Source organism: Erinaceus europaeus, chromosome 10, assembly GCF_950295315.1.
Source record: "Erinaceus europaeus chromosome 10, mEriEur2.1, whole genome shotgun sequence".
NCBI classification, from domain to species: domain Eukaryota; kingdom Metazoa; phylum Chordata; class Mammalia; order Eulipotyphla; family Erinaceidae; genus Erinaceus; species Erinaceus europaeus.
The window spans coordinates 27,188,070-27,216,051 of record NC_080171.1 but is presented as its reverse complement, the minus strand read 5'-3'; the positions used below and the strand labels follow the sequence as shown (position 1 = coordinate 27,216,051).

General features: G+C 50.6%; 3 protein-coding genes across 10 annotated transcripts; 1 reads left to right on the top strand and 2 right to left on the bottom strand.

The window, feature by feature from the left end:
- Window positions 1–6: 6 nt before the first annotated feature.
- On the bottom strand, window positions 7–6,239 carry LOC103112125 (surfeit locus protein 1). 8 transcript variants are annotated; one of them, XM_007521513.3, is made up of 9 exons: window positions 6,136–6,239; window positions 5,969–6,017; window positions 4,619–4,752; window positions 4,461–4,543; window positions 1,872–2,063; window positions 804–876; window positions 546–708; window positions 234–315; window positions 7–153 (listed from the first exon to the last, which is right to left on the bottom strand). In XM_007521513.3, the coding sequence occupies exons 1-9, from the start codon at window positions 6,193–6,195 to the stop codon at window positions 84–86; spliced, it is 906 nt and encodes a 301-aa protein (XP_007521575.1). In that variant the 5' UTR covers window positions 6,196–6,239; the 3' UTR covers window positions 7–83. The 8 variants fall into 8 exon arrangements, with proteins under 8 accessions (XP_007521575.1, XP_060055346.1, XP_060055344.1 ...); XM_060199363.1 differs by having other exon boundaries at window positions 4,461–4,546; window positions 6,114–6,213; XM_060199361.1 differs by lacking the exon at window positions 4,461–4,543 and having other exon boundaries at window positions 6,136–6,220.
- SURF2 (surfeit 2) lies at window positions 6,234–12,756 on the top strand. The gene is made up of 6 exons (XM_016187416.2): window positions 6,234–6,390; window positions 6,483–6,637; window positions 7,116–7,219; window positions 11,001–11,189; window positions 11,346–11,506; window positions 12,184–12,756. Exons 1-6 carry the CDS (start codon window positions 6,313–6,315, stop codon window positions 12,265–12,267), a joined length of 771 nt encoding a protein of 256 aa, XP_016042902.1. The 5' UTR covers window positions 6,234–6,312; the 3' UTR covers window positions 12,268–12,756.
- SURF4 (surfeit 4) lies at window positions 12,585–27,926 on the bottom strand. The gene is made up of 6 exons (XM_007521443.3): window positions 27,711–27,926; window positions 18,813–18,999; window positions 18,285–18,361; window positions 16,740–16,783; window positions 16,119–16,305; window positions 12,585–14,638 (listed from the first exon to the last, which is right to left on the bottom strand). The coding sequence occupies exons 1-6, from the start codon at window positions 27,756–27,758 to the stop codon at window positions 14,372–14,374; spliced, it is 810 nt and encodes a 269-aa protein (XP_007521505.1). The 5' UTR covers window positions 27,759–27,926; the 3' UTR covers window positions 12,585–14,371.
- Between the last annotated feature and the right edge of the window lie 56 nt (window positions 27,927–27,982).

Below are 27,982 nucleotides of genomic sequence, written 5' to 3'. Positions count from 1 at the left end.
CAAAGGGCATGTAGTTTAGATTTATTTGTCTCTAGATAACATTTTTCTAGAACAAAGTCACCATCACTATTCAGCTCATCTGGTCACATAGTTGGGGCCCAGCGTATGAATTTCTTAAACCACAAATAGGAAGTGGCTGCACAGAGTCCATACCTGCAATTAAAGGGGAGACAAAGGCTGAGTTGAGTCAGGGTTCTACTGGGGAGGGAAAGAGCAGCTGAGGCTGGACTCACCAAGTGATGATATACTGCAGGTGCTCATTCCTCAGTGTCACTCGGGTTTGCCCTCCGATGGGCCCTCCAGGGATTGTGCTCTCTGCAGAGACAGGATCAGCAGCCTCTGACCTCAGCTGACCAACTTCTCTGAATTTTTTTTCTCATCCCCACATGGCCAGTTTCAAGTTTGCTTCAGACACTAATTACAGCCAGCCACTTCCTTCCCCACTTTTTTTCCATAGATGTAGCCAGGCATACTCCTGCCCCTCCCAAAATTTAACCATAGTTATTGTAGAAAGCTTGCTTTGGGGTGCGCTGGCCAAAACATACCAAAGTCTGCATCTAAGAAAATGGGTTCTGTGCCTGTGAGCTTGGCCATAGCATCCAGGTCCCGATAATGCCAGTGGTTCCTTTCTGGATTGTTCTCAGGGACAAATGGTTTCCTGGATTCTGTCAGTCTCACAATCCCCACTAGTTCCACCTTTCCCTCAACCTGTAAAGGAACATAATTAGGTTACCCCTTAGGGGAAGAGCCTAAGATTGGTTTTGGTGGTAGAGATGTCAAGAGTGGAGGATGGTTCCCTTTACCTGGCCTTTCTGGCGAGTCTCAGGATTCACTTTCTTCCTGGGGACAAAGCCTCTGTTTACCAAGATGGTGATTCTAGAGGAATGAATTAAGACTTTGAGAAGGGTGTGGGTATTTTGCGTAACAGGTGAGCCCCCTAGCTGTGCTTAATGTTTTCTGAGTGATTGTATACATGTTGCAAAATGCAAAGGACCTGGGTTCAAAGCTGCAAGAGTGGTGAAACAATATTGCAGGTGTTTACATTTTTATATTCCCCTTTCAATTTATTTGTATCCAATAAGACAGTACTAGGAAAGCTTGAAATTGGGAGGGGGGGCTGGGAGCCTGCTCTGCCACATGGCTTGTGATTTTTTTTTTTTTTTTTTTTTAACCAGAGCCCTGCTCAGCTCCAGCTTATGATAGCGCAGGGAATTAAACCTGGGATTTTGGTGTCTCTGGCACCAAAAAGTCTTTGTATAACTACTATGCTATCTACCCATCACACACAACCAGGATTAAGTCTTGACACTACATGGGAGGTGGTGTCTTGAGCCAAAAAGGTAGCAAGGCTATACACAACAGAAAATTAAGATTTATTAACAAGTGAGTATCAGCACCACCGGCATATGATTGGGGGGATCATTAGGGCCTCACTGTACCACCTCCCAGGCCGACACAATACAAGGGCACAGTGATGGAGCACAGGGCTCAAAGCAAGTATAAATTCAACCCTGACTCCACAGAAGCCTAAATGTTGAGATTCCCTCTCAAATCTTGGTCTCTGGGATTGCCTCCAACCCTACAGGTACTCTCATATGAGCAACCATATTGAGCAAACCACTCCCAGAGTTCCTGTGGAAATCAGTGGCCAACCCCCCTTTCCCTTGGACTAAGCAGCACTCCCCCTATCCTGGGCAGTTAGCACACTTGATCCCCAAGCTTCAGGATCCAGTCAGATCTACCAATAATAGCCAAAAGCTGGATGACACTGAAGTGGTTCTAGAACCTGTACTGTAACGACCCCTCCTGCAGACCCCTCCTGCAGGTGCAGTCTTCATTCCCATGGAGGGCCTCCCGACAGCCCCACTCACCCCAGGTCAGTGCAGTGGAAGGGAGTGATGACATAGGCACCACTCTCAGCTGAAGAAGAGAGCCGGCCGGCCTCCTGAGCCTCCCTAGCAGGGTCCACCATGGTGCGAGGCATCATATACAGCTCCTTGGAGTGGTCAAAGTGCCCTCTGACCCTCACTGGCCGGTACTCCAGATTTCTCAGTTCCATTGGGCTACAGAGGAGAATAAGCAGAGCTGAATCCAAGTAAGTTTTGGCAAGGAAATCCACCATGGGTTGTAAACGAGACCTACCATGCCCGACATGCAACAGCACAAGCCCTTCGACACTGAAGCTGTTCCTCTGATGCCAAGCGGGAATGTGGATGTGTTAACACATAGTCCCAGTTTGCAAGAGAAATTAAAATTGAGTCCACTGAATCTAATGTGAGGGCCACAAGCTAGAGGGGGGGCCTCTTGTTTTTTTCTCCGAGGAGAAAAACATAGACCATACCTGTCCTCTAGGATAGTGTTTTTTTTTTTTTTTTTAATATTTTATTTATTGAGAAACAGGAGGAGAGAAAGAGCCAGACATCACTGGTACATAGGCTGCCGGGATTGAACTCAGGAATCATGCTTGAGAGTCCGCTGCTTTATCCACTGCTCCACCTCCCAGACCACTAGGATGGTGATTTTATTTTTTTTTTAATTATCTTTATTGGATAGAAGCAGCCAGAAATTAAGAGGGAAGGGGGTGATAGAGGAGAGAGACAGAAAGACACCTGCAGCCCTGCTTCACCACTAATGAAGCTTTCCCCCTGCAGGTGGGGACCTGGGTCCTTGTGCATTGTAACGTGTACTCAACCAGCTGCGCCACCACCTGGCGCAATGGATAAAACACTGGACTCTCAAGCATGAGGTCTTGAGTTCGATCCCTGGCAGTACATGTACTGATGTCTGGTTCTTTCTCTCTCTCCTATCATTCTCATCAATAAAGAAAATCTTGGGAGTCAGGCGGTAGCGCTGCGGGTTAAGTGCACTTGGCGCAAAGCACAAGGACTGGCGTAAGGATCCCAGTTTGAGGCCCCAGCTCCCCACCTACAGGGGAGTCGCTTCATAAGCGGTGAAGCAGGTCTGTAGGTATCTTTCTGTGTCTTCCCTTCCTCTCTCCATTTCTCTCCTCTCCAACAACAACATCAGTAACAACAACAATAACTACAACAATAAAAAAATAATTTTTTTTTAAAAAAGGGTGTCGGGAGGGTAGCACAGCAGCAGGTTAAGCGAAGGTGGTGCAAAGCGCAAGGACCATCAGAAGAATCCTGGTTCGAGCCCCTGGCTCCCCACCTCCAGGGAAGTCAATTCACAGGCACTGAAGCAGGTCTACAGGTGTCTCTTCCCCCTCTCTGTCTTCCCCTCCTCTCTCCACTTCTGTCCTATCCAACAACGATAACAACAACAACAATTAAAAAAAAAAGGCAACAAAAGGGAAAATAAATAAAATAAATATTTTAAAAAAAATAAAAGGGGCAGGGGTAGATAGCATAATGGTTACGCAAAGAGACTCTCATGCCTGAGGCTCCAAAGTCCCAGGTTCAAACCCCTGCCACCACAAGCCAGAGCTGAGCAGTGCTCTGGTTAAAAAAAAAAAAAGAAAGAAAAGCTAAAATAAAAAAAAATAAATGAAGGGTGAATGGAGGTCAGGCAGTGGCACACCTGGTTGAGTGCACGTTACCATGTGCAAAGACACAGGTTCATACACCCAGTCCCCACCTGTGAGGTGGAAGCTTCATGGGCGGTGAAGCAGTGCTGCAGGTACCTCTCCCTATCCCCACCTTCCCTCCTGATTTCTGCCTCTACCAAATAAGTTTATTTATATATATGTATGTGTAAAAAGGGTTGGAGCCAAATCAGGGTACTTCTCCCCCCATCTCCCCATACCACTCTTATGTCAACATATGATACTGCTTTCACCAACAGCTTAGAACCACTGCAGGTACTATCAGAACCAGGCCCTAAACTACACATAAGAACAAAGACAAGATTTGGAGGCTGGGGAGATAACATAATGGTTAGCAGAAGACTTTCATGCCTGAGGCTCTTGAGCGCCCAGGTTTAATCCCCAGCACCACCATAAGCCAGAGCTGAATACAGTGCTCTGTTCTCTATCACTCTCATTAAACTAAAATATTAAAAAGAAAACAAAAAATGGGAGTCAGGCAGTAGCGCAGCAGGTTAAGCGCAGGTGGTACAAAGCACAAGGACCAGTGTAAGGATCCCGGTTCAAGCCCCCAGCTCCCCACCTGCAGGAAAGTCGCTTCACAGGCGGTGAAGCAGGTAGGTCTGCAGATATCTATCTTTCTCTTCCCCTCTGTCTTCCCCTCCTCTCTCCATTTCTCTCGGTCCTATCCAACAATGACGACATCAATAACTACAACAACAATAAAAAGGTCAACAAAAGGGAAAAAATAGATTGTTTCAGTTGTGTCATGCAGCTTCCCAAGGCTATCAACAAGAAGCCCAGTAAGAAAGAACATCTTGAGGATGATTTCATCTGACAGGAGGCAAGCAGGAGCTGGGGGTCCACTTCTGACCCCAAGGGAGACCAGTGCTAGGTATATAGCTGCACTCACTCTGCTGACAGAGGGATGGGCTCCGCCCCAACTCTAGACTCAAGCTCCGCAATCAGCTCCAGCTTCCACTTCCGACGTTGAACCTACTGAAACAATGTTCCTGAGCAGATGGTGGTGGGATGCAGGGCTCACACCCTGAGCTACTGGCCTTTCTTTACCTGCCATGTCCCCAGGCCAAAAGCAGAAACAGGAATGAGGAGCAGGAGCCATTGGAGAAAGGAGTCATCTTCTGCTTTGGTGGCAGGTGCTTCTGCTGCAGAACTGCCACATCTACTCAGCCTCCAGGCCCAACCTGGAAAGGTGACAACACTGCATGGGGCCAGGAGTCACAGAACAAACAACAAGACAGCCTATTCCTCCAGAAAGCACTGCCAACATTGCCAGAGAACATGGCACAACTGGAGGTCACAACCTCCAGTCTGAAATTAGCTAGTGGCACCTGTGTCCCTCCTGCCTGGCCCCTAACCCAGTGACCCACAAACAGCACACAGTAGACTGAATAAATGAGACCCAGGGCTCTATCACTACTGCTCTGGATAATTTTTTTTTTTTTAATCAAAGCACTGCTTAGCTCTGGCTTATGTTGGTGCGGGGGATTGAACCTGGGACTTTAGAGCCTCAGGAAGAGTCTCTTTACATAACCATTATGCTATCCACTCCAAACCCTCTGTATAATTTTTAACTAGCTTATGCTTTTTATGCAAAACATGCTTAAGTACATTGTACGGCACTAAAAGGCACAGGTACTAGCTACTGTTCTATAAAGGGATTAAAAAAAAAAAAAACCTCAGTGACAGCTTGCAGAACTCCATCTTCGTTTTCATTGTGCAAATTAAAAACGGAGCAGTGTGCACAAAAAATATCCTTGAGATCTCAGAGTGAGTCCTATTAACTGAAAACATCATCAGGACGCTGAATACAGAGACCTGGCGCAGGTTTACAAGAACGCTTTTTCTGGCGTACAGCACCCTACACACCAAAGTACTCTTACAAGGATAGGCAGCGGTCAAGCCGTTAATCATTTGCTTTCCTACACACTGAGTTTCAATACTGAGATGTCCTCTCACAAGCACAGTGGCTGGGAAGCTGATGTGTGTAACATGATAACGAAGAAGCTGGCATTTGATTCAGACTGTTAGGAGGCTTCGAGACGCCCGCTCTTTCCCGCAGACATGCACCAAGTGGGCAGATACAAAGCTTGTCCTAACCCAGCACTTCCTTTCTTTTTAAATTTTTATTTATTTATTATTGCATAGAGACAGAGAGAATTGAGAGCGGAGGGGAGATAGTGAGGGAGAGAGACACCTGCAGCCCTGCTTCACCACTCGTGAAGCTTTCCCCCTGCAGGTGGGGACCAGGGGCTTGAACCTGGGTCCTTGTGCACTGGAGTGTGTGTGCACTTAATCAGGTGTGCCCACCGCCTGGCCCCCAACCCCGCACTTCCACAGAGCGGGGCGTGTCGCTCTGCGGCTTCTTGGGTGCCTGTCACACCAGAACTGGTTCCTCACCTGCGGGCCGGGAGGCTCCGAGGATGCTCTTAACAGCTGGGGTCGAAGCCTGCGGAGACCGGAGACCAAGGGGCTGAGTAGGTGGGGCCGGGACCTAAGCCTACCCGGGTCCTCCCCGGACGCCTACACCCAAATGCCCGCCCACCTCGCTCACCAGCCCAGCTCACCCGCCCCACGTTTGCCCTTTGCAGCAACTGCAGCAGCCACCGTGGCCTGGTCGCCGCCATAGTTCTCCGGGACAGAAGCGCTTCCGGAACTAGGGGCGTCTACTTCCGGGGCGCGGCCAGTCCGGGCCCCTGTGGCTTCCCAGGCCCCCACATGGTTGCAACTGCGAGGTTGCGGAGATGAGCGAGCCTCCGGAGGATGTTCAGGCCTTCCTGCTAGAGCACCCGAGCCTGCAGTTGCAGCCCGGCACCTCCAAGGTCCGCAAAGGGGGAACCCCTGACCAACCCTGGCCCTTTGCGAGCCTTCGAAAACCTCGGTCCTCTGAAACAGTGACCCACCCCCCCCTCAGGTAAGGTGTTCGCTGACGGGCCACGAGCTGCCCTGCCGCTTGTCGGAGCTCCAGGTCTACACTCGCGGCAAAAAGTACCAGCGGCTGGTCGGCGTCACCCCGGTCTTTGATTACGACCAATTCGAGCCGCACATCGTGCCCAGCACCAAGAACCCGTAAGTGATTGGGGTAGGTGGGGACGGTCGGCTCAGCCCTGCCGCTACCAACAAGACGCTGTCCTGGAGCTGAGTGACAGCTGCTCGGCGGCAGGTTCCAGACCCCGGTACCCATCCCCTGAGTGAGGGCTCCTCTAGGGTACCCTCCCACCTGTTGGGGCGCCAGAGACGCCGAGTGTGAGTCCTAGCGAGGAGGTGACCCCAGGTGAGCTTTGGCAACTGGAGATTTGTCACCTGGGCTTCCAAAAAAGTTGGTTTCACACCTTTAGTCTGGCTAACAGTAACAGTGGTGAAGACATCATTTACTTAGCACTTTACCAAGCAGTCGCCAGGGCCTCTTTTTCTGGACATCGTCTGGCCCCTGCTGAGGGAAGTGCTCCAGAGTTTATAAGGCTTCTGCTGCGAGGCCAGGGTGGCTCCTAGTGCAGCCACCTCGAACAGTGAACATGTCTGCAAACCTAGGTCTCCTGCCCCTCAGGCACCAGCTGTTCTGCAAGCTCACCCTGCGGCACATCAACAAGGCCCCAGCCCACGTGCTCAGGCATGCCCAGGGCCGCAGGTATCAGCGGGCTCTACAGAAATGTAAGTAATCCAGCTATTTAAGTATCTGCTCTCCCTCCCCCAGGACGGGCACACTTAGAAAACAAAAGTGGCAGACCTGGTTAAGCATACACATTAATTAGGGTGTGCAAGGACCTGGATACAAGCCCCTCGTCCCCACCTGCAGGGAGAGGGTTGCAGGGGTCTGTCTCTTCCTCTATCTCCCCCATTGCTCTCAATTGCTCTCTCTCTAAATATGTGTGTGTGTGTATCCAATAATAAGTAAAAGCATTAAAGTGAAAAATATTTAAAAGTAAAGTATCTTTTTTTAAAAAAAAAAAGCAGGGGGTTGGGCGGTGGCGCAGTGGGTTAAGCGCATGTGTCGCAAAGCGCAAGGACTGGCGTAAGGATCCCAGTTCGAGCCCCCGCTCCCCACTTCACAGGCGGTGAAGCAGGTCTGCAGGTGTCTGTCTTTCTCTCCCTCTATGTCTTCCCCTCCTCTCTCCATTTCTCTCTGTCCTATCCAACAACGAACAACATCACCAATGGCAATAATAATAAACCACAATGAGGCTACAACAAGGGCAACAAAAGGGGAGAAAAAATGGCCTCCAGGAGCGGTAAATTCATGGTGCAGGCTCTGAGCCCAGCAATAACCCTGGAGGAAAAAAAAAAAAAGAAAGCAAGAGTGGCATATCTTGGTTACCCTTTGGTGACTGCACTTGCTAGTGTCCCTGTACCTTGAAAAGAATGACGGGAGAGAAGGCTCACAGGAGACTGCAGGCTGAGGCATGTGTCATGAGGGAGAATGAGAGGCTTGTCCAACATAGGAGGCCTGGGAGAGGCTCTCTGAGGCTTGTCTTTAGACCAAAACTCAAAGGACTTGAGCACTCAAGGTGCAAGGCAGGGTCTGAGCCAGGTCTAGGAGGTGCTGCTGAACTTCATCGCCATCCATGGGAGTCGGGAAGGCAGCTGGGAAGACCACAGGGTTTTGGAGGCCATGGTTAGGAACCTCCACCTGCAGTGGGATGTTGGAAGAGCTGAAGTATGAGCGGGGCAAGATCAGTTTGTGTCTCTGGACACTTGCTCAGAGGGGCTGGGGTGGCAGAGGTGATGCAGTGAATGTGCACCAGGTAAAGAGCCTGGTGCTGGTGTTGTTGTAACTGAGTCACTAGGTGTTGGTGAGGAAGAGGGAAAGGCACGAGCAGGTTTTAACTATCCAGTGGATTAAACTAGCAGTGAGGGGAGGAAGAGGGAGAAGTTACCCTAAGTGTAGGGCTGGAAATGGGGAGGTGCTGGTGTTGTGAAGTCAGGAGATTGTGGCGTAGCAGTAGGACTTTGGGCATGCAAACATGGGATCCTGGCTCAAACCTCAGCATCACATGCCAGAGTGCTGCCTTAGCATCTCTGTGTAGCACATAAAATAAATGAAAATAAAAATCTAAAAAGGATATTCTGAGTGATGGACTTCTAGGGAAATTGATAAGTTCTCTGAAGCCAGAGCACAGCTTAACTGTAGCTTATGATGGTGCTGCGGATTGAACCTGAGACTGTAGAGCCTCATTTATGAAAGGCTTTTTGTATAACCATTATGCTATCGCCCCAAGCCCTTATCTTTTTTTTTTTTTCCCTCCAGGGTTATTGCTGGGCTTGGTGCCTGCACCATGAATCCACCGCTCCTGGAGGCCATTTTCCCCCCTTTTTTGTTGCCCTTGTTGTTGTAGCCTCGTTGTGGTTATCATTATTACCCTTGTTGATGTTGTTCGTTGTTGGATAGGACAGAGAGAAATGGAGAGAGGAGGGGAAGACAGAGACGGGGAGAGAAAGACAGACACCTGCAGACCTGCTTCACCACTTGTGAAGCGACTCCCCTGCAGGTGGGGAGCCGGGGGCTTGACCCGAGATCCTTATGCTGGTCCCTGCGCTTTGCGCCACATGCGCTTAACCCACTGCGCCACCGCCTGACCCCCAGCCCATATCTTTTTAAAGGTCCACTTTTGTGGCCAGAAGGTGGTACAGTGAATAAAGCACTGGACTCTCAAGCATGAGGTCTGAGTTTGATCCCCTGCATCTTATGTGCCAGAGTAATGTTCTAGTTCTTTCTTCCTCTCTCATGAATAAGCTAAAAGTAAACATTTATTATTACTATTATCTATTTATTAATGAGAGTGAGCATCCCCCTGGTATAGGTGGTGCCAGGGATTGAACTCAGAACCTCATGTGCACAAGCCCTGAGCCACTGCTAGGCCTGGTGCCTCCCTCCCCACCCCCAATATATTTTCATGAGAGACAGAAAGAAACAGATGAGAGCACTGCTCAGCTCTGGCTTATGGTAATACTGGGGATTGAGCCTGAGACCTCAGAGCCTCAGGCACGAGTGTTGCAGAAGCATTATGCTGCCTCCCACATTCCCTCAGAGGGGAGGGCAGCTGCTGGGATGTGGACCAGCACTCAGAGAACACAGATCTTGGCCCAGAGTTGGAGACCTGGCCTGAAGTAGAGGAACCTGAGGGAATGGGGCAGAATTGTCAGGGCAGGGAGTTTCATGGATGAAGTGGGCAGCTCTTGCCCGGGTTACCCAAGGGATGGTGAGGGCAGCAGAGTGACCTTGAGATGTGACAGCTGAGGTGGTGCAGTGGAGACACTCCCAGGCCACTGGAGAGACAGAAGAGTCAGATGGCTTTAACGATGGGAAAATAAGAGCTGTCTGAAAGCTCTTTCCCCAATGGAGGTCCTGTCTTCATATAGGAAGGAGCAGGCATCAAGGGGCTGCAAAGGTGGGTGCTCAGTGTGGACAAGAACTGGGTACACCTTGGCTGAGGTCTCCATGAGTAGGAGAGTGACCAGGCATTGAGATAGGACAGAGAGGCAGGGAGTCGGGCGGTAGCGCAGCAGGTTAAGCGCACGTGGTGCAAAACGCAGGGACCGGCTCAAGGATCCCGGTTCGAGCCCCTGGCTCCCCACCTGCAGGGGAGTCGCTTCACAAGTGGTGAAGCAGGTCTGCAGGTGTCTGTCTTTCTCTCCCCCTCTCTGTCTTCCCCTCCTCTCTCCATTTCTCTCTGTCCTATCCAACAACGACGACATCAACAACAATAGCTACAACAACAATGGAAACAACAAGGGCAACAAAAAGGAAATAAATAAATATTAAAAAAAAAAAAAAAGGACAGAGAGGCAGTAAGGGCAGTTAGAAAGTATCACAGTGGGGCCGGGTGGTGGCACACCTGGTTGTGCGCACATGTTACAATGAGCAAGGACCCCGGTTCAAGCCCCCAGTCCCCACCTGCAGGGAAAAAGCTTTGCAAGTGGTTAAGTTGTGCTGCAGGTGTCTTTCTATCATCCCCTCCCTCTCGATTTCCGGCTGTCTCTATCCAGTAAATAAAGCTGATAAAAAAATAATTAAAAAGAAGGGGGTTGGGCGGTAGCGCAGGGGGTTAAGCGCACGTGGCAGATCCTGGGCTAGGTAGAAGCAAGCACTAACATTAGAGCCAGGCTTGGCAGTGCCACCTCACCAGGAAGCTGGGCTGGAGAGGTCCAGGTGACTGGCGAGCCACATTGTCTCAAGCCCACAACTAACCCGAGCTAGGACCACTTCCTCTCAAGCCAGAGCCTGGCTACATGCCTGGGGCTGCCATGGCTTTTAGGCCAAGAGATACCTGAACCCTGTATTCACTTGGTACCAAGTGGCTACTACTTCCAGGAGCCAAGACATGGGTGCCCGAATCCTCCACCTCCATCCACGCTACCACTGGTTCTCATCCAGCTGGGTGGGCTGAGGTGGGGGTTGTGGGGAATCTGAATGGCAGCATTCTGGCTCTTGCAGATACCGAGTGTCAGAAGCAGGGTGTAGAGTACGTGCCAGCCTGTCTCCTGCACAAGAGGAAGAGGAGGGAAGACCCGGCAGACAGTGATGGGCCACCTCATTCACGAGGAACCTTTTGGGAGCCCTCATCCAGCGATGACAGTGCAGCCCCAAGTGACAGTGATGACAGCATGACAGACCTGTACCCATGTAAGCAGCACAGTCCCCGGAATTCCATCATGCTGTGGCCTTGGGTCCTTTCCCTCAGAAGCACAGGGACCCTGGGCTGCCCCCTTCTCACCCCCCAGTCCCCTTCAGGTACATGCATAGTGCTGAACAAGCTCCCATGTTCCCCATGCCTTTCAGCTGAATTGTTCACCACAAAGGACACGGAAGGGACTGAGGACAGCGCTGATGAGTTCCTAACAGATGAAGACAACAAAGGGTCCAGTGCCCCCCTAGAACGGGGCTCCGGGGACACTGAGGAGAAAGTAAATGACCAGGAGCTGGTCCTCAAGCGCAAGAAGGTGAGTCACCCCTTGGGCCTGCCTCCATGAGGTAGAATCCCCCCGCACCCCAAGTCATGGTTCAGCTTTAAAAAATAAGTGAGAATCCAGAAAAGAAAGCCAAGTAGAACCTGAACTGGAATTGGCATATTGCACCAAGTAAAAAATACAGATCCAAGAAGGATGACAGAGGACCTAGTGGGGGTTGTATTGTTATATGGGAAACTGGGAAATGTTATGCATGTACAAACTATTGTATTTACTGTTGAATGTAAAACATTAATTCCCCAATAAAGAAATTAAAAAAAAAAGAGAGAGAGGACCCATGGTCGCTAGAGAGGGGCTCAGCAGGGAGTGCAGGGCTCGCACGCATGAGGGAGGACCCATGTTACACCCCTGGCATCACATATTGCCGGACAGTGTCCTTTTACAAATGGAACAGCACGCTAACAGTCTGCATAATGGCTGCTTTCTGCCATGGGATAGAGATTGATGGGAACCTGGAGGAGACATTGTTTGGCAGGAGTAACATCCTACCTCCCCCCGCTTTGGCAGTGAGGGGTCCATGTCTCGGGTGTGAAGACTGGTGGGGTCCCACTGGGCAGTACAGTAAAAGCTGGGGCAGGAGACTAGGACTCTATACCACTGCAGCGTGGGTCTAATGACTGCACTAATAGAATTTCTCTGTTCATGTACAGAAACAGCGGGGCCCACTGAAGAAGAAATTCAAAGGTCATCACCGCAAACCTAAGAGCTTCAGCATATTTAAACAGACAGGTTAAGATTGCTGGAAAAGCCCATTCAGGAGGACTTGTGAGACTCCCACAGGCATTTCACTGGCTTCTGCTTCAAAGCCCCTGCTGGGTATCCTCAGGCACAGAACTCTGTCTTCCACTACTCATGTGCTGCCCCAGGGGGCAAGGCTGGAGGTCTGGTCCATGAATTTGCCCCCCCCCCACACTCCCACCCTCAGGAAGCAGCAGGGACCCAAGGAAAGTCTCTGGACGTGGCTTCTCAGAGGTCTTCAGCCAAACCTGAGGGTCCACCTGACTCAGCACACATCCAAGGAGAGCCCATCAGCCCGCCTGAGCACACTGCGTACAACAAAGGCCATCATTTATTTTGATGTGTTTCCAAAAATCAAAATGTTTTCAAACACAACTAAGATATATAAAATACAGCATAAAATGAGATTTATACCTATTTCCCACATTAAGCAAAAAAAAAAAAAAATTTTTTTTAGTTTTTTTTTTTTTTTTTAAGAAATTGTTTTGCCAAAAATTAACTGGTAGAGCATCCTCTCCTCTCCACAAAGGCATCTGCCCCACCCAGGTACAAGTCTCTGCAGGGCTTAGGGGACAGGCACATAGCCCAGCCTCCAGTGGCTAACCTCAGCTCCAGAGACTGCCCTGTCATTGGGAAGGGGTGTGACGGCACAGTTGTATGGGGGCCTGCTGAGAGCAGTATCTGAGTGTGGCCACTCTTCCTCCTGTGACTAACAACAGAGGAGTTGGGGAGCCTGCACCAGAGGGTCCTCCATTGTGGGATATGGGAGGGGTGCCTCAGGCTACAGTGCTAGGTCAGTTGTCAAAAGCACTGGTCAGAACCAGCCAGAGACCTAGGGAGGCCCTCCACTTCACCCTGCCTAGTGTCGGCCCTAGGTCCCCTGGGTTGGCACAGAGCCAAGAAGGCAAGAATGCTCCGAGGCAATGTTTTTTGCCGGGCATCAGACCTCTGAGGAAGCTCAGCCAGCAGGCTGGAGGGCCAGGGGGAGGCAGAGTGAGTCCCACTGTCCCCACGGTCACTGAAGCGTAGCCCAGTGGAGAGGAGAGCAACATGCTTACACCCCCAAGAAGAGAAACGCAGTATAAGGCAATGTTAGAAAACTTTAAATACAGGATTCAGATCCAATCAGTAAGGCATCATAAATTGTAAAAAGTAATTTGGGCTGCATTCGGTATAGTGAATAACAAGATCTGAGAAAGCAGCAGCCTCATGGAGATAGTAAATCCTGCCCCACAGCCTGGGAGGAATTCTGCGATCCCAGGAATCCCAGGCTGTGCTCAGCCAGGGCAGCACTCTGCAGAGGCCTGGTGAGGTAACTGGTCTGGGCCCGCTGGCACTGCCCTGCCTAGGGGCAGGGCAGAGAGGAGCATCAGTGGCCAACTTACAGGTGAGCTGCCCGGCAGGTGTGTGGCTTTGTGAACTCTGGGTGGCCTCTTGGGGCTTCTAGGCCCTGTCCCCACCCTGAACTGCATATCACCCCATAAAACACTGGGTGCCAAGCCAGTTTTCTGACTAGTGAATGACTTCTGCCATGAACGGCAGCTTCAGCTGCCCCTCTGCCACCGCTGTGGTCTGAGTATCACTACCCCTATAAAGCATGGCAACACAGGGCAGGAATAAGGTGGACAACACTCGTGTGATTTTTCAACCAGGGACTCGGACTGCTGATCTGTCCCAAATCACTTAGTAGTTTTAGCTTAAAACGTAAACTTTAAAAATAAAGAGGGAGACTGCTTTGAATGATACACAAATGTATCTGCTCACAGTACAGCTTGAAGGCCCCCCACCCCACCACCCCAAAAGAAAAACAAAACTAGGGCTGAGAGACTAGCCATCAAGCTGCTCTCCAGGAGACAGGAGGCCTTGCCTGGGCAGGAAGGCCCTCCACTGGCTGCCAGCCCCAAGTGGTTGGCACCAGACGGGGCTGGAGCAGGGTTAGCCATCAATTTTTCAGGTGTCTGCAAATAAAGTTCTCAAAAACATCTGTGCCTTTACCAAGGGGAGGGAGAAGAGGATACTTAAATGCTGGCAGTTTTGTCGAATCCACCCTGAACCAGTCCTTGATGGCTGTGTGTTTCAGCCACACAGGGACCAGTTCTGTTACCACTCTTTCTTCTTCTCATCCATGGAGACGCCTCCAGGGCCCAGAGCCACCACCAGAAGCAGGCCTCCGATAACTGACATGGTCTGGAAGAAGTCATACTTGAGAAAGTCGTGCATGGGCTTGTAGACAGGGATGGTCCAGAAGGCATTGAAATAAACATTGATAGCAAACAGCCAAACGACCAGAGTCAAAGCAGCCAGCTTGGTCTTAAAGCCAATGGCCACCAGAATCATCAGAGCCGTGCCCACGATGTTCTGCAGTATCTGCAAGGGGGAAAGTGTCTGATTCAGTAGGAGGAAGAAGGGCTGCACTGTGCTTTACAAACATTCCTGGTGTCTCACTGACGCAGTCATGCTGGGGTAACGCCACTAGGGGTGCTGAGGTGCTGTCTGAGCTAGAGGTTCACAGGAGGGTAAAAAAAGTCTTCCCTCAACAGGCTTGTGAGCAAGGCACACTCATGTTTAGAAAACATTTAAGCATAACTGTTCTCTCTTTTTTTGAGATATTTATTAATTTATTTACCAGAGCACTGCTCAGCTCTGGCTTATGGTGGTGCAAGGGACTGAACCTGAGACTTTGGAGCCTCAGGCATGAGTCTCTGCATAACTATCATACTATCTACCCCTGCCTGAGATATTTCACTTATTTTTATTTTGTTTTGGAGATAGAAATTAAGAGGGAGGATGGGGGAGACAGCATAATGAATGGTTATGCAAACAGACTCATGCCTGAGGCTCCAAAGTCCCACATTCAATCCCCCTCACCACCATAAGTCAGAGCACTACTCTAGTGTTTCTACATTTCTCTAAAAATAAAATATTTTAGAAGGGGGAGGGGGTTGAGAGGGAAAGGGGAGATCGAGACAGAGAAATTGACAACTGCAGCACTACTTCATTACTTGTGAAGCTTCTCCCCCCCCCCCACAAGTGGGAACCAAGGGCTTGAACCTGTGTCCTTGTGAACTGTTAAATTTGTGCACAAAACCAGGTGCACCACTGCGTGGCCTCTATAACCACACTCTTCAGTGCTGCTTCAAACCCACCTCTAATCCCCCAATGCCAGGGGGGTCATCCCATCACCCCTGGGCCCTTTGCCCAGCCAGGGTATATCATCAGTTAAGAAGCTTTGTTCTGGGAGTCGGGCTGTAGCTCAGCGGGTTAAGCGCAGGTGGCGCAAAGCACAAGGTCGGCATAAGGATCCCGGTTCGAGGCCCCGGCTCCCCACCTTCAGGGGAGTCGCTTCACAAGCGGTGAAGCAGGTCTGCAGGTGTCTGTCTTTCTCTCCCCCTCTCTGTCTTCCCCTTCACTCTCCATTTCTCTCTGTCCTATCTAACAGCGACAACAATAATAACTACAACAATGAAGGACAACAAAAGAGAAAATAAATAAAATATTAAAAAAAAAGAAGCTTTGTTCTGGGTTGGGGGAGAGCATAATGGTTATGCAAAGCGACTTTCATGCCTGAGGCTCTCAAGTCCCAGGTTCAACCCCCCACACTGCCATAAACGAGAGCTGAGCAGTGCTCTGGTAAAAAAAAAAAAAAAAAGCTTTGCTCTAAGCTCCCAGTGTGTGAAGACAAAAACCTTCTATTTCATCTCTGAAACTTGTCACACAAGTACCCAGTAAAGGTGGAAAACAAGACAAAGGGAACAAGAGGAATCCAAAGGAGCCTGGCGGCTTCCAAGAAAGGAAGAGGAAAAAAAAGGATGGGTAGCAGGACTGTTCCGGCAACCAGAGTACTCACGGAGAAGAAGCTGGCGTCAAAGTGAAGAAGGGTCATGAACATCAACACCAGCAGGACCCTGCCTCCGAGCTGCATGTACTGTTTGGGGGAACTCTCACGCATGGTGGGGACACCTGCAAACATGCTCTTCCCTTCAGAACGGGACTCTGCTAAGAGAAGCAGCAGGCCTCCTCCCAGGGCCAGGTTCCTGAGGGACAGAAATGCAATCACTAAGGTTCACGAGGCATGAGTGCCCTTAGATCAGACTGGGTAAGACCTTGGCCCTGGCAGCCCCCCTCTGCAAGCTAAGCAGGAGCAGGCAGACACCAATCCACAAAACTGCTGGCTCAGGTTCTGTTGGGCAAGCCTAGCACATGGAAGACATGGCTCTGAACACCTGAATCCCAGCCTTGGCTCTGCTGCTACTTGCTGAGTTCCTATGAGCAAGGGTGTCATAACTGGACCCTTGGTTCTCTACCTCCTGAACTACGGAACCCTCATTGGTGGTGAACTAGAAACTCAAGAGGAGGTGCTAAAATCCACTACAGATTTGAAGCATATTAGGCCCTAAGATGTTTACTCCAGCAGACAGTTAACTGAGTTCACACACTTAACAGTTGACTCAACCACCAATGTACATACCTCATCAAAAACTTCAAGTCCCATAATATGCTGTAGGCGATCGTCTGAGAGAAACAGAAAGAAAAGAAATTGAGTCTCAAAACTGTCAATTTTTTCTGATTATTTATTTTCAATAGATACATAAATTGAGAGGGAAAGACGGAGAGAGATGCCTGCACCAGTTTCACCACTTGTGAAGCTCCCCCCAGCAGGTAAAACATGGGACTTGAACCCAGGTCCTTGCGCACTGTAATGTGTGTGCTCAACTAGGTGCATCACTGCCAGCTCCTCAAATGAATTTTTTTTAATTTTAATTTTTTAAATATTTATTTTACCTTTTGTTGCCCTTGTTTTTTATTGTTGTAGTTATTATCGTTGTTATTGATGTCGTCGTTGTTAGAACAGAGAGAAATGGAGAGAGGAGGGGAAGACAGACAGATGGGGAGAGAAAGACACCTGCAGACCTGCTTCACCGCCTGTGAAGCGACTCCCCTGCAGGTAGGGAGCCAGGGGCTTGAACTGGGATCCTTACGCTGGTCCTTGTGCTTGGCGCCACATGCGCTTAACCCACTGTACTACCACCCAATTCCCCTCAAATGAAATTTTTTTAGTTTTTTTAATATTTTATTTATTATTTATTCCCTTTTGTTGCCCTTGTTGTATTATTGTTGTCGTTGGATAGGACAAAGAGAAATGAAGAGAGGAGGGGGAAGACGGGGGGGGGGGGGGGGAGAAAGACACCTGCAGACCTGCTTCACCACTTGTGAAGTTACTCCTCTGCAGGTGGGGAGCCAGGGCTCGAACCGGGATCCTTAAATTGGTCCCTGCGCTTTGCGCCACCTGTGCTTAACCCACTGTGCTACAGCCCGACTCCCCTCAAATGAATTTCTATAGAACAGCAGTAGCCAATATTTTCCAGTGTGAGAATGATACATAAAACCATGTTGTGACATCAGAGGCAGCTCTAAGTTCAACAATTTGATATTTGTTGAATTTGTTTACATCAGAGCTGTGCCCATGACATGGGAACACAAGACTCTTGAGACCACCAATATGGGCTAAACTCATGTACTAATAATAATAAACATGTCATCTGAATGGTGAAATTTTTTTTAAAGATTTTTATTTATTTATTAATGAGAAAGACAGGAGAAGAGAAAGAAAAAACCAGATCACTCTGGTACATATATTGCCAGGGGTTGAATTTGGGACCTCATGCTTAATAGTTCAATGCTTTATCCACTGTGCCACAGGGGAGGCAGGGGCTCAAACTGGGATCCTTACGCCAGTCCTTGCACTTTGCACCATGCACTTAACCCACTGCACTACCGCGCAACTCCCTTGAAATAGTCTTTATGGAGGAAAATCCCCTTGGTCAAAGCACCTGCTTGTCCAGCCCTGTGGGGCCGTCCCATTCTACTGTGACTGCCCTAAGGAAGAGCTAGTCACTTCCCAGAAGAGAAAAGGAGTTACAGAGATCCAGAGGGCTGAAAGTGTTGTAATACTGATTCCTCACAAATGCCCTTTCAGAAGCTCTGCTAGAAGTCTCCCCATGTGCCCAGTTACCTGCAGTGCTATGATTCCAAAGAGGCCGAAACAGGCATACTGCACAAAGTTCCTGCTCAGCACCAGGATGCAGCCCGCTGGAAGGAGAGGAGGAGCACAAGTCAGCCTTGGGGTGAGGAACCCCTGCAACCCTGCCAACAGTCACCTGCCCAGAGCAGAAAGTAACTTCTGGAAGAATGAATGACAGGCACAGGCTATACACTTGGTGTGTCAACTGGATTTATACAAGGGAGGGCCTGTCACCAGGAGACAGACCAAGGCCATTGCTGTGTTCTTGTCCCCAACCCCTTTCTCTGCCCACCTCCATTTAGTCTACCTGGACACTTGCGTCTTTGGCCATCATGCTCACTGCCACTCATGCCATCCTGCAACCACCACCTCTTATGCACGTAAGAGCAGAGCTGTATCCTCTTTTCTCAGCAACCCTCCCAGAGCAGTGAGTACAAGACTGCATCTGGGGCATGACTCAGCTGCCTACAGAACGGAGTGGCCAAGCTGTCCAGCTCCCGGGCACTGGGAGCCACTTACTCAGCTGTCCCAGCAGGTTGAGGAAGACAAAGGAAGAGGCCAGCAGGTAGCCGCAGTTCCAGGTGGTATCGATGTAGTCCCGCTGCTCACTCCACTGGAACCACATGCGGATGCCGTCCTCCAGGAACGTGCTGATCAGGCAGAGGCGTGCCACGTGCGGGAGGTACTGCTTTGTCACACGCAGGAACTGCAGCCACAGAAACCCGGGTGAGGGCCTGAGCACTCTCCCAGCAGGTCTGGGTGCGTGCTATCACTAATCATCACCAGTCTGGCTCAGACCCCAATATTCTACGGTATGGTACAGCAGAGGTGTTTGGCTGGCAACTAGAGTCTCAAATGTGGAACAGCCAAGAAACACACAGCTTCTATGCTGTCAAGAGCGCCAGTAGATCAGTCCTCTGGATGGTAGGCTAAGTAGGCCCTGGACAGAGTGTGTCCACCTCAGCACTACTATACCCTCTGCTGTGGGTGGGGTGGCCCATGCAGAAGGGGGTTGGGTACCACCTCTGAGCTCTACCCACAAGAGGCCACCAACAGTCTTCTTCCAGTTGTCACAACCAAAAATGCCTCCAGACATTGCCATGTCTCTCTTCTGCCATAACCCCCTTCTAGTCCAACTTCTGCTTTTATCAACAGTCAAACTGAACCCCAGAGGGGAGTGGGGCTCACCCAGCACTGCACTGACCTAACAGTACCAGATTGAACCCATGCTGAGTCTCTCTAAACCAAAGGCCACAGCCAGGGTCTTAAGCCAACATATCCGCACCTCTCCATATTTCAGGCAGCACACCAATTATAAGGAAACACAACAGGTATGGCCCCCCGGCTAGAAAGCTCTGGGTGTTTTTCAAAAGTCTGTATGATCCAAAGTAAATTTAAAACATGCTAATAAGGTTGGCAACAACAAAGAATTCCATTGTATTAAATAACAGGCAAATGTCAAACTAAAAAAAGCCACTATCACTTTTTCCTTTCCAAGTGATGCCATTTCAGACAGCTCCATCAGGAAGCCTTCGGGTGAACCAAGGTACAAATGTCACCTGGGTGTACCACCTGGACCTTCTTAGCAATTGCCAAAGCCGAGACAAGCAGGGAAAGAAATCCTAGGCTGCCTGATAACAGCAGGCGTCCAGGGGAAAGATCGAGGACCCACCCACAGGAGTGATGTGTCAGGAAGCCAGAGTCTAAAGGGCAGCATGAGTCTGACCCCTCAAAGTCATGGTCAAGTGAATGTCACACTTCCCCTTAGGGCTGAGTAAAGGGCTTGCTAGAATAATGGAAGGTGTGTATAAGTTTCTTTCTTTTTTATTTATTTATTTATTTATTAATGAGAATGATAGGAGAGAAAGAACCAGACATCACACTGGTACATATGCTGCTGGGGGGGTTGAACTCGGGACCTCATGCTTGAGAGTTCAGTGTTTTATCCATTGTGCCACCTCCAGGATCACTGTAGAAGTTTCTTAATCTGGAGCATTTTGAAAAGCTGCTTCAAGGTCCTAAAAATTGCTGAGCTGTCATCACAGTGAGTCTATCTGTAGCTGGGGCAGCAGAGAAGTGTCCCCTCCCCTGGGCCCTAGGCTGGGGCCATAGCAGACAGGCTCAGCTGAGAGTGGAAGACAGGAAGGAACTACAGGTAGGTGTCCACTCTACTCAAACCTACGGAGTCCAGGTCTGCACATGCTTGCTCAGCCGCCGACCCCATTGGAGAGTGGGAAAGTCACAGTGAGACCAGCAGATACCCAGACAGCTAAGCAAGCATGTGCTTCCGGCTTTAACACCCACCAACAGAGAACTACGTGAGGCAGACAAGCTGAGCTACCTGAGAGGCCCTCTGCTTATCCTGCAAAGTGAGGACTGCTGGATTAAAGGTCACGAAGATCCTCCCCAACTTGAATGAATAAGCAAAAGAGAGAAAGAAAAGAAAGGAAGGAAGGAGGGAAAGGGAAGGGAAAGAAGAGAAAAGAAAAAGAAAACAAAAGGGAGTCGGGCTGTAGCGCAGCGGGTTAAGCGCAGGTGGCGCAAAGCACAAGGACCGGCATAAGGATCCCGGTTCGAACCCCGGCTCCCCACCTGCAGGGGAGTCGCTTCACAGGCGGTGAAGCAGGTCTGCAGGTGTCTGTCTTTCTCTCCTCCTCTCCTGTCTTCCCCTCCTCTCTCCATTTCTCTCCGTCCTATCCAACAACAACAACAATAATAATAACTACAACAATAAAACAACAAGGGCAACAAAAGGGAATAAATAAATTAAATAACTATTTTTTAAAATAAACTCCCATTTAAAAAGAAAACAAAAAGGAAAAGGGGCGGGGGTAGGCAGCATAATCTCTATGCAGAGAGTCTCATGCCTGACGCTCCAAAGTCCCAGGTTCAATGCCCTGGCACCACAAGCCAGAGCTGACCAGTGCTCAGTGCTCTGGTAAAAAAAAAAAAAAAAAAGGGAGGGGTCAGGCGGTATAGTGGGTTAAGTGCACATGGTGCGAAGCGCAAGGACTGGAGTAAGGATCCCAGTTCGAGCCCCTGGGTCTCCACCTGCAGGGGGGTGGCTTGAAAGTGGTGAAGCAGGTCTGTCTATCTTTCACTCTCCTTCTGTCTCCCCTCCTCTCTTGATTTTTTCTCTCTGTCCTATCCAACAATAACGATAGCAATAACAACAATAATGACAACAAGGGTAACAAGGGCAACAAAATGAGAAAAATGGCTTCTAGGAGCAGTGGATTCATAGTGCCAGCACCAAGCCCCAGCAATAACCCTGGAGGCAAAAAACAAAAAAATTGTTTTTAGAAAGGTCCCAAGTCTTACTATATGGAGTCGTGAGAGTCCTTTGTAGAGACAGCCCAGGCTGTGCTTATATATGCAGCCCAAGCAACATAGTCAGACCCAAGCATATGGGGGCAATCAACAACATGATAGCTCATGTTTTCCCATTTCTACTTCTTGGCCCAAATGATTTTGAAACCTCACAATGCCGTCATCATCATCCTGGTTCTATGAGGAAATAGCACACCTCCTCAGCTCTATTGCAATGGGCCTGGTGGCAAGCCCAGCCGAGACGTCCTGGCAACCACACAGGCCTCACTTCCGGGTCAGCAGCAAGTGTGGAAGAGCTCCTGAGAGGGCTGGTCAGTGGAACAGCTCACCTGGGAGGCTGCCTGCTTTGCCAGGAGAGTGACCCAGGTTCAAGCCACGGGTTCCCTTACATGGGAGCATTACAGCATGGGGAGGCTCCGCTGCTGTGGTGTCTCTCCCTCTTTCTCTCTCTCTAAAAAAGTCCTCCCAAGAGGGTGAAGCTCCTGTGATGACCAAACACTAAAGGTGTGACCTAGGAGGTGGCCCAGTGGGCAGAGCACTAAATTTGTATGCATGCTTGAGGTCCCAAGTTCCATCCTTAACGTCACATGCCAGAAAGATGCTCTGGTTCTCTCTCATGAAAAAGATGATTTTTATTTATTGTTTTTTTAAAAAATTAAACTATTTTTTATTACTATTTTTTTACTAGAGCACTGACTAGCTCTGGCTTATGACAGTGCAGGGGATTGAACCTGAGACTCTGGAGCCTTAGGCATGAGAGTCCATTTGCTTAACTATTATGCTGTCTCCTTTGCCCTTTACTTATTTTACTTGATAGGAAAGAGAAACCGAGAAGGGTTAGCGAGGAAGGGAGAGGGAGAGAGAGACCAGCCGACACCTACAGCACTGCTTCTCCACTTGTGAAGCTTTCCCCCATGTAAGTGGGGACTGGGGGCTTGAACCTGGTTCCTTGTGCATGGTAATATGTATGCTTAACCAGGTGTACCACAACCCAGTCCCTTTATTTATTTTTTAATATTATTTATTTTGGGGAGAGACAGAAATTGAGAGGTTAAAGTGGAGATAGGGAAATACCTGCAGCACTTGTCTCATCACTCATAAAGCCCCCTCCCCCCCCCCCCCCGCAGCTTGAACCCGGGTCCTTGTGCATGGTAATGTGTGTTCAACCAGGTGTGCCACCACTGCCGTGCACCCCCCCCCCGACTTTTTTTTTTTTTTTTAAGTAAAGAAGGCTGGGTAGATTCAGAGACCAGAGCTCTAGTAGGACTGGAGGGTGGGCGTTGGAGAAGGGAGTGACCCTGAAAGCCAGTACAGACACAAGGGAAGTGTTCTGACTTGCCTCCAGATTGGAGCTGCAAGCCCCCCACTGCCCTGTCTGCTGCCCCATGCCAATTCCTCCTCAGCTAAAAGCAGCCCCGTTACTCAGCGTCTTCAGGAGCCTGCAGATCGGAGGCAGTGTTTAACAGGCTCCACCACGAGTCTCTCCCTTAATTGGAGGGTTTGGGTCAAGAGGATGAAAGAGCAATGGAGAGAAGCATCCCTGCAGATGGGTAATTCACTCCCTTCAGGGCAGACAGATGTCTCTTTACTTCGGAGGGTGGGGAGGGGGAGCAAAATTCCAGGTGTTTGCCTGAACTAAGCCATGTATCTGACTTTCAGAGGTAAATGAGGCCTGGCTTGAGTTAATGCACATTCTGCGTGAAACCACCATCCTCTGATGAGCACACTTTCACACTGAACGTGAGAGAAAAGCAGGTTTAATAGCACCAGATCTAGTGGTCGCCTTACTCCCTCCATTCCTTCAGCCACGATTATTCAGACAAAACCAGTGACCCCACAGCCTGCTGCTTCAGGCAGCATCCCAACTCAGTGTCCCTCAGCACAGCAGGCACTGCATGGGGCATCTCGAAAGCATCGTAATTGAGCCCAGAACCTCTTGGCAACAGGGATGGGATGTAAGTGAGGGATTTTCAGTATGACTGGGGTTCCCATACAAGGCTGGAAGGTTCTGGGGGGAGGGGTGCATGGAGTTTCAAGAATATCTACCTTCTCTCTGCCTTCTGGACAAGCAATCCATTAAAGAGGACTTGGCGGAGGCAAAAGGCAGGCATCTGTCATCACAGAGCCTGTGCATCCCAGAAAGCCAGGGCAGGCTGCCCGGCCCCACATAGGGCTGAGTCAGCAGGTGCATATGGGTGAGTCACCCGTGGGCATCCACTGTACCCCCCAGGATTCCCCGCAGGGATCCCTGAATGCTGCCCTCAGGTGTAGGTACCACTGGCTTCAGGGTTGGAAAAATAATTTGGGCAGTTTATTGTTTTTGTTTTCGATTTTATTAAAAACCCATGTTGGGGAAGAACTACGGAGTAAAGAGCAGTGTTGGGGCACATGGAAGATACAGTTGTGCCTCATCTTCTGGGAGGAGCCTCACTAACTGCTGGCTTCCCTGTGTCTCCCCCACCCCCAGGAGAGGTGTGGTAGTTTCTTTCCTTTTTAAATATTTATTTATTCCCTTTTGTTGCCTTTGTTGTTTTATTGTTGTAGTTATTATCGTTATTGATGTCATTGTTGGATAGGACAGAGAGAAATGGAGAGAGATGGGGAAGACAGAGAGGGGGAGAGAAAGACAACTGCAGACCTGCTTCACTGCCTATGAAGTGACTCCCCTGGAGGTGGGGAGCCTGGGACTCGAACTGGAATCCTTACGCTGGTCCTTGTGCTTTGCTTAACCTGCTGTGCTACCGCCTGATTACCCTCTTTCTTTTTTTTTTTTAAACCTCCTGTCTAAGATGGACAAACAGGGAGGCTGAGTCAGCTTCTCTGTCCTCCCCTCTGCAGAACACAGAAGCCCTTTAGGAGTGAGAGTGGAAACGCTCACTGGTGGCCACCCACACACTGTTCACCAGATCTTTGAGGCTCTGTGTGCCTGGCTCTGTGTCCTACCAGGACCGTCCTCACTACCCTTCCACTCTGATTGATGACAGCTGCCAGGATGGGGTCTGCCAAACCAAAGAACAGTGAAGTGCCAAAGGTCACACTGGAAACAAGGCCCCAAGCAGCTTATCTGTCACCTTGGTGACGTGCCATCAGGCAGAACCCATTAAGTACTAATACTCCTGTTTACAGGTATAGATGTGCACCTCATAACCTGCTGTGTAGACAGCACCAGCTGCTGGCACCGGCTGTGTGTGTCTCCAGCCCTTCCCCACCTGGTCTCAGATGGCTCTGCCGGCCTCGCTCCCAGAGAGTGCACTCTCAGCATTTTCTCCCTGACCTGGAACTGGAGCAAGAGAACACCGTCCCAGGCTGTCCAGGTCAAGCAGGACACCAGAGCTGCAGCTCAGGGGGAGCCTGCCAGCAGAAACTACTTGAACCACAGACCCTGGAATTGGCCTCACAGATTGAAGGGAAGGCCACAGCCCAGCTAAGAATGAGGAGACTGAGGGAGAACCCTAACATCCAGCCCACCACCACCCGTGCCAGCCTATTGCACACTACCCTCTGCATCTGGACACGAGACTCGGTCAACCTCAGCCAGCCGGGAGGGTGGCACAGAAATATGCGGAGAGCAACTGGCCCTGTGCCTGGTGAGGGTAAAGGTTCAATGTGTTGTCACCAGTACGGAAGGATGCACAGGCTCTTCCAGGAGATTTTCAGGCGTTGCTATCAGCAGTCCAGACTTTCTGGCCAAATCCTGTCACTTCATTTTTGCTGCTGTTTTCTGAAGACTCATTTAGAACAAATGAATGTCACATGATCTGATCAATGGCTGTAGTATTTTTCCAACCCCTTCAAATCCCATCATTTTAAAGGCCTGCACATGCACTATCTTCCTTACTGGCAACTCTGCTCTCTTCCTGTGCTAGGCCCACAGGAAGTCTTAGCCCTGTCCCTGTATTCTCCACTCTCCTCTGCATGTCAGGCCCACCTGTAGCAGAAGGGATTCGTGACTTCGGTGTGGCAGAGTGAGGGCTACTGTCATCCTAAGCCACCACCAAGGCAGGCCCTTCTGCTGACAAAGGGACAGCAGGAACCCACACGTCTGTCACATACAGCCCTGGTCCACTTTGGGGTTTTGTTTTCAGGCAGCAGGTCCTTTTACAATAAGAGTGCTCAACCCCAACACACACAGACACACACCACTTGACTTGCTCCAGAAGAGGACCCAAGGCCTAGAGGCAGGCTCCAGGGGGAGGCTGGGCTCCAGGGACCATACTCCCAGTGCCATCCAGAAGCCTCAGGCCTTGCCTTCCTTCCTGCACTGACTTATACAGGCCAACCCTGTGCCCCTTGCCCCAGGACATTCCCGACTCCTAGATTCTGCTTCTTTCACTTAAAATGCAAAGAAAAAAGACGAAGAGTTATGTAAACAGATGCTGAACTATTTTCAGTAGGAGAGTTGTTCCTTTGATAGTTGGCTGCAGCTTGATTGGAGACATTTTATCTACATTTGGTTATGAAATTTACTTGCAAAACCAGGCTGTTCCGGGCTGAAGAACAAGTGTCCAAGCCTCTCAGAGTTCCAGGAGCTAAAAGGAGCCATCTTCTTAGGGAGTTGCTACTTGCGGAAACAAAACTGGGTCACTAAAATCATGTCAAAGAAAACCAACAAAAGCCAACAAGGTTCTTGATAGTTTCTGAGAAGAATTTCCCCTCCCCCTGCAAGAGATGCATCTTTTAATTGTGTCTGTAAACGTGCCACCATGACCTCAGGTTAATATACTTGTTTCTCCTAAAACTAATTTTAAAATCCCAGTTCACAGGAAAGCTGTGTTTTCACAACCCTCTAGACATTAGCACCTTTAAAGGGGACAGCAGGAAATCTCCTGCACAGATAACTCACCAGAAAAAGGACAGCGGAGAAAGCATTGGACGCTCAAGCATGAAGGTCCCGAGTTTGATTCCTGATAGTGTATGTGCCAAAGTGGTGATGCTCAGGTTCTCGCTCTCATTAATAACACGTGATCTTTTTTTTTTTTTTAATCACACACAGCCTTTTCAATAAGCTCAGGACTCAGACTTGATTCCTCAATACCACCCATAAAAATAAAAAATAAAAAAAAAGTAACCTCATTACTTTTCAATTCTGGCAAAATCACAACAAGCACAAGGCAAGAATGGCAAGTGGGCCAGACAAGGATCTGTCTTCAGGGTCAGAGCCATGGTCTGTGGACCTAACGGGGGTGCTTTCCCAGCCAAAAGGCACACAACTAAGTCACCGCCACCACCACCTTGTCACTTTTTATCAGAAAAGAGGCGGAGCTCTGTCCTTCCCTCTTTCCAGGACCTGCCTGCCCAGCTCGCTTCTCAACACCTCGAGCAATTCACTCAACCCCCGACCCAACCCGACCCCACCCCACCCGGCCTTCCCCGTCGCCCGAAAGGCGCCGGGACACTTGTGCGGGGGAGCCCCTCCTCCCAGGCGGCGCTGAGTCCCACTCCACGCGGCCGGGGCAGAGTCCAAGCGCGGAGGGAAAGATGCGGGGAGACTCTAAGGGACCCCAGGAGCCCAGCACCTCTGGGAAGCTGAAAAGGGGGGCGGCTGCCGGGGCTTTCGGCAGTTGGGGTGCACAGCAGGCGCGCTTTCCTCCGGGAGGACCCCCACCCACCCACACAAGCCTCGGGTCGGGCCCGCGGGGTTCCAAGTCCCGGCTGCCCTCCCCTCCGCACCGCGCCTCCCGAGGGTCCCCGCGGAGGAAAAGCAGGGGCCACGCCAACACTTCAGAGCCGAGAGGACGCTCTCAAGCACCCCCGGGACTCGGGAGCCAACTCGGGAGCCCCCCCACGCACTTTTAGGGTGTCCGAGCTAGGGATGGGCGGGCGAGCTCGCGGGGCGGGCGCTGGGGCCCAAGAGCCCCGTGGAGTCCCGGGGCGCCGGCTGGGCCCAGAGGCCGAGTTTTGGGGGGTGGGGTGCAGGCAAAAAGGGAGCTGAGTCCCGGAGGGGGGTCCCGCTGGGTGGGGGTCTTCCCAGGACTCGGGCAGCACTGAGGGGCCCGGTCGGGCAGCCTGGGGGTGGGGGCTGGGGGGGCGAGGAAGCGGGCTGGGGGGTGGGGCTGGGGGTGGGGGGGGTCGGGCCACGGGCCGCACCTGGTCGGCGAAGTCCTCGGCCGTGCCCATCAGGTCGTTCTGGCCCATGGCGGCGGCGGGAGGCTCAGCTCACTCGCTCACTCGCTCGCTCGGCCCGTCGGCGTCGGCGCCCGAGCCCGCTGCGGCCTCCACAGGAAGTGCCCGGCGGCCGGCCTCACTCCGCGTCCGCGACTCTAGCGGCTGCCACGTAGGCCAAGCCTTAAAGGGGCCGCGCCGCCCGGCCCGCCCCGGCCGCGCCTTAAAGGGGCCGCACCGCTCGCACTTCGCCCGCC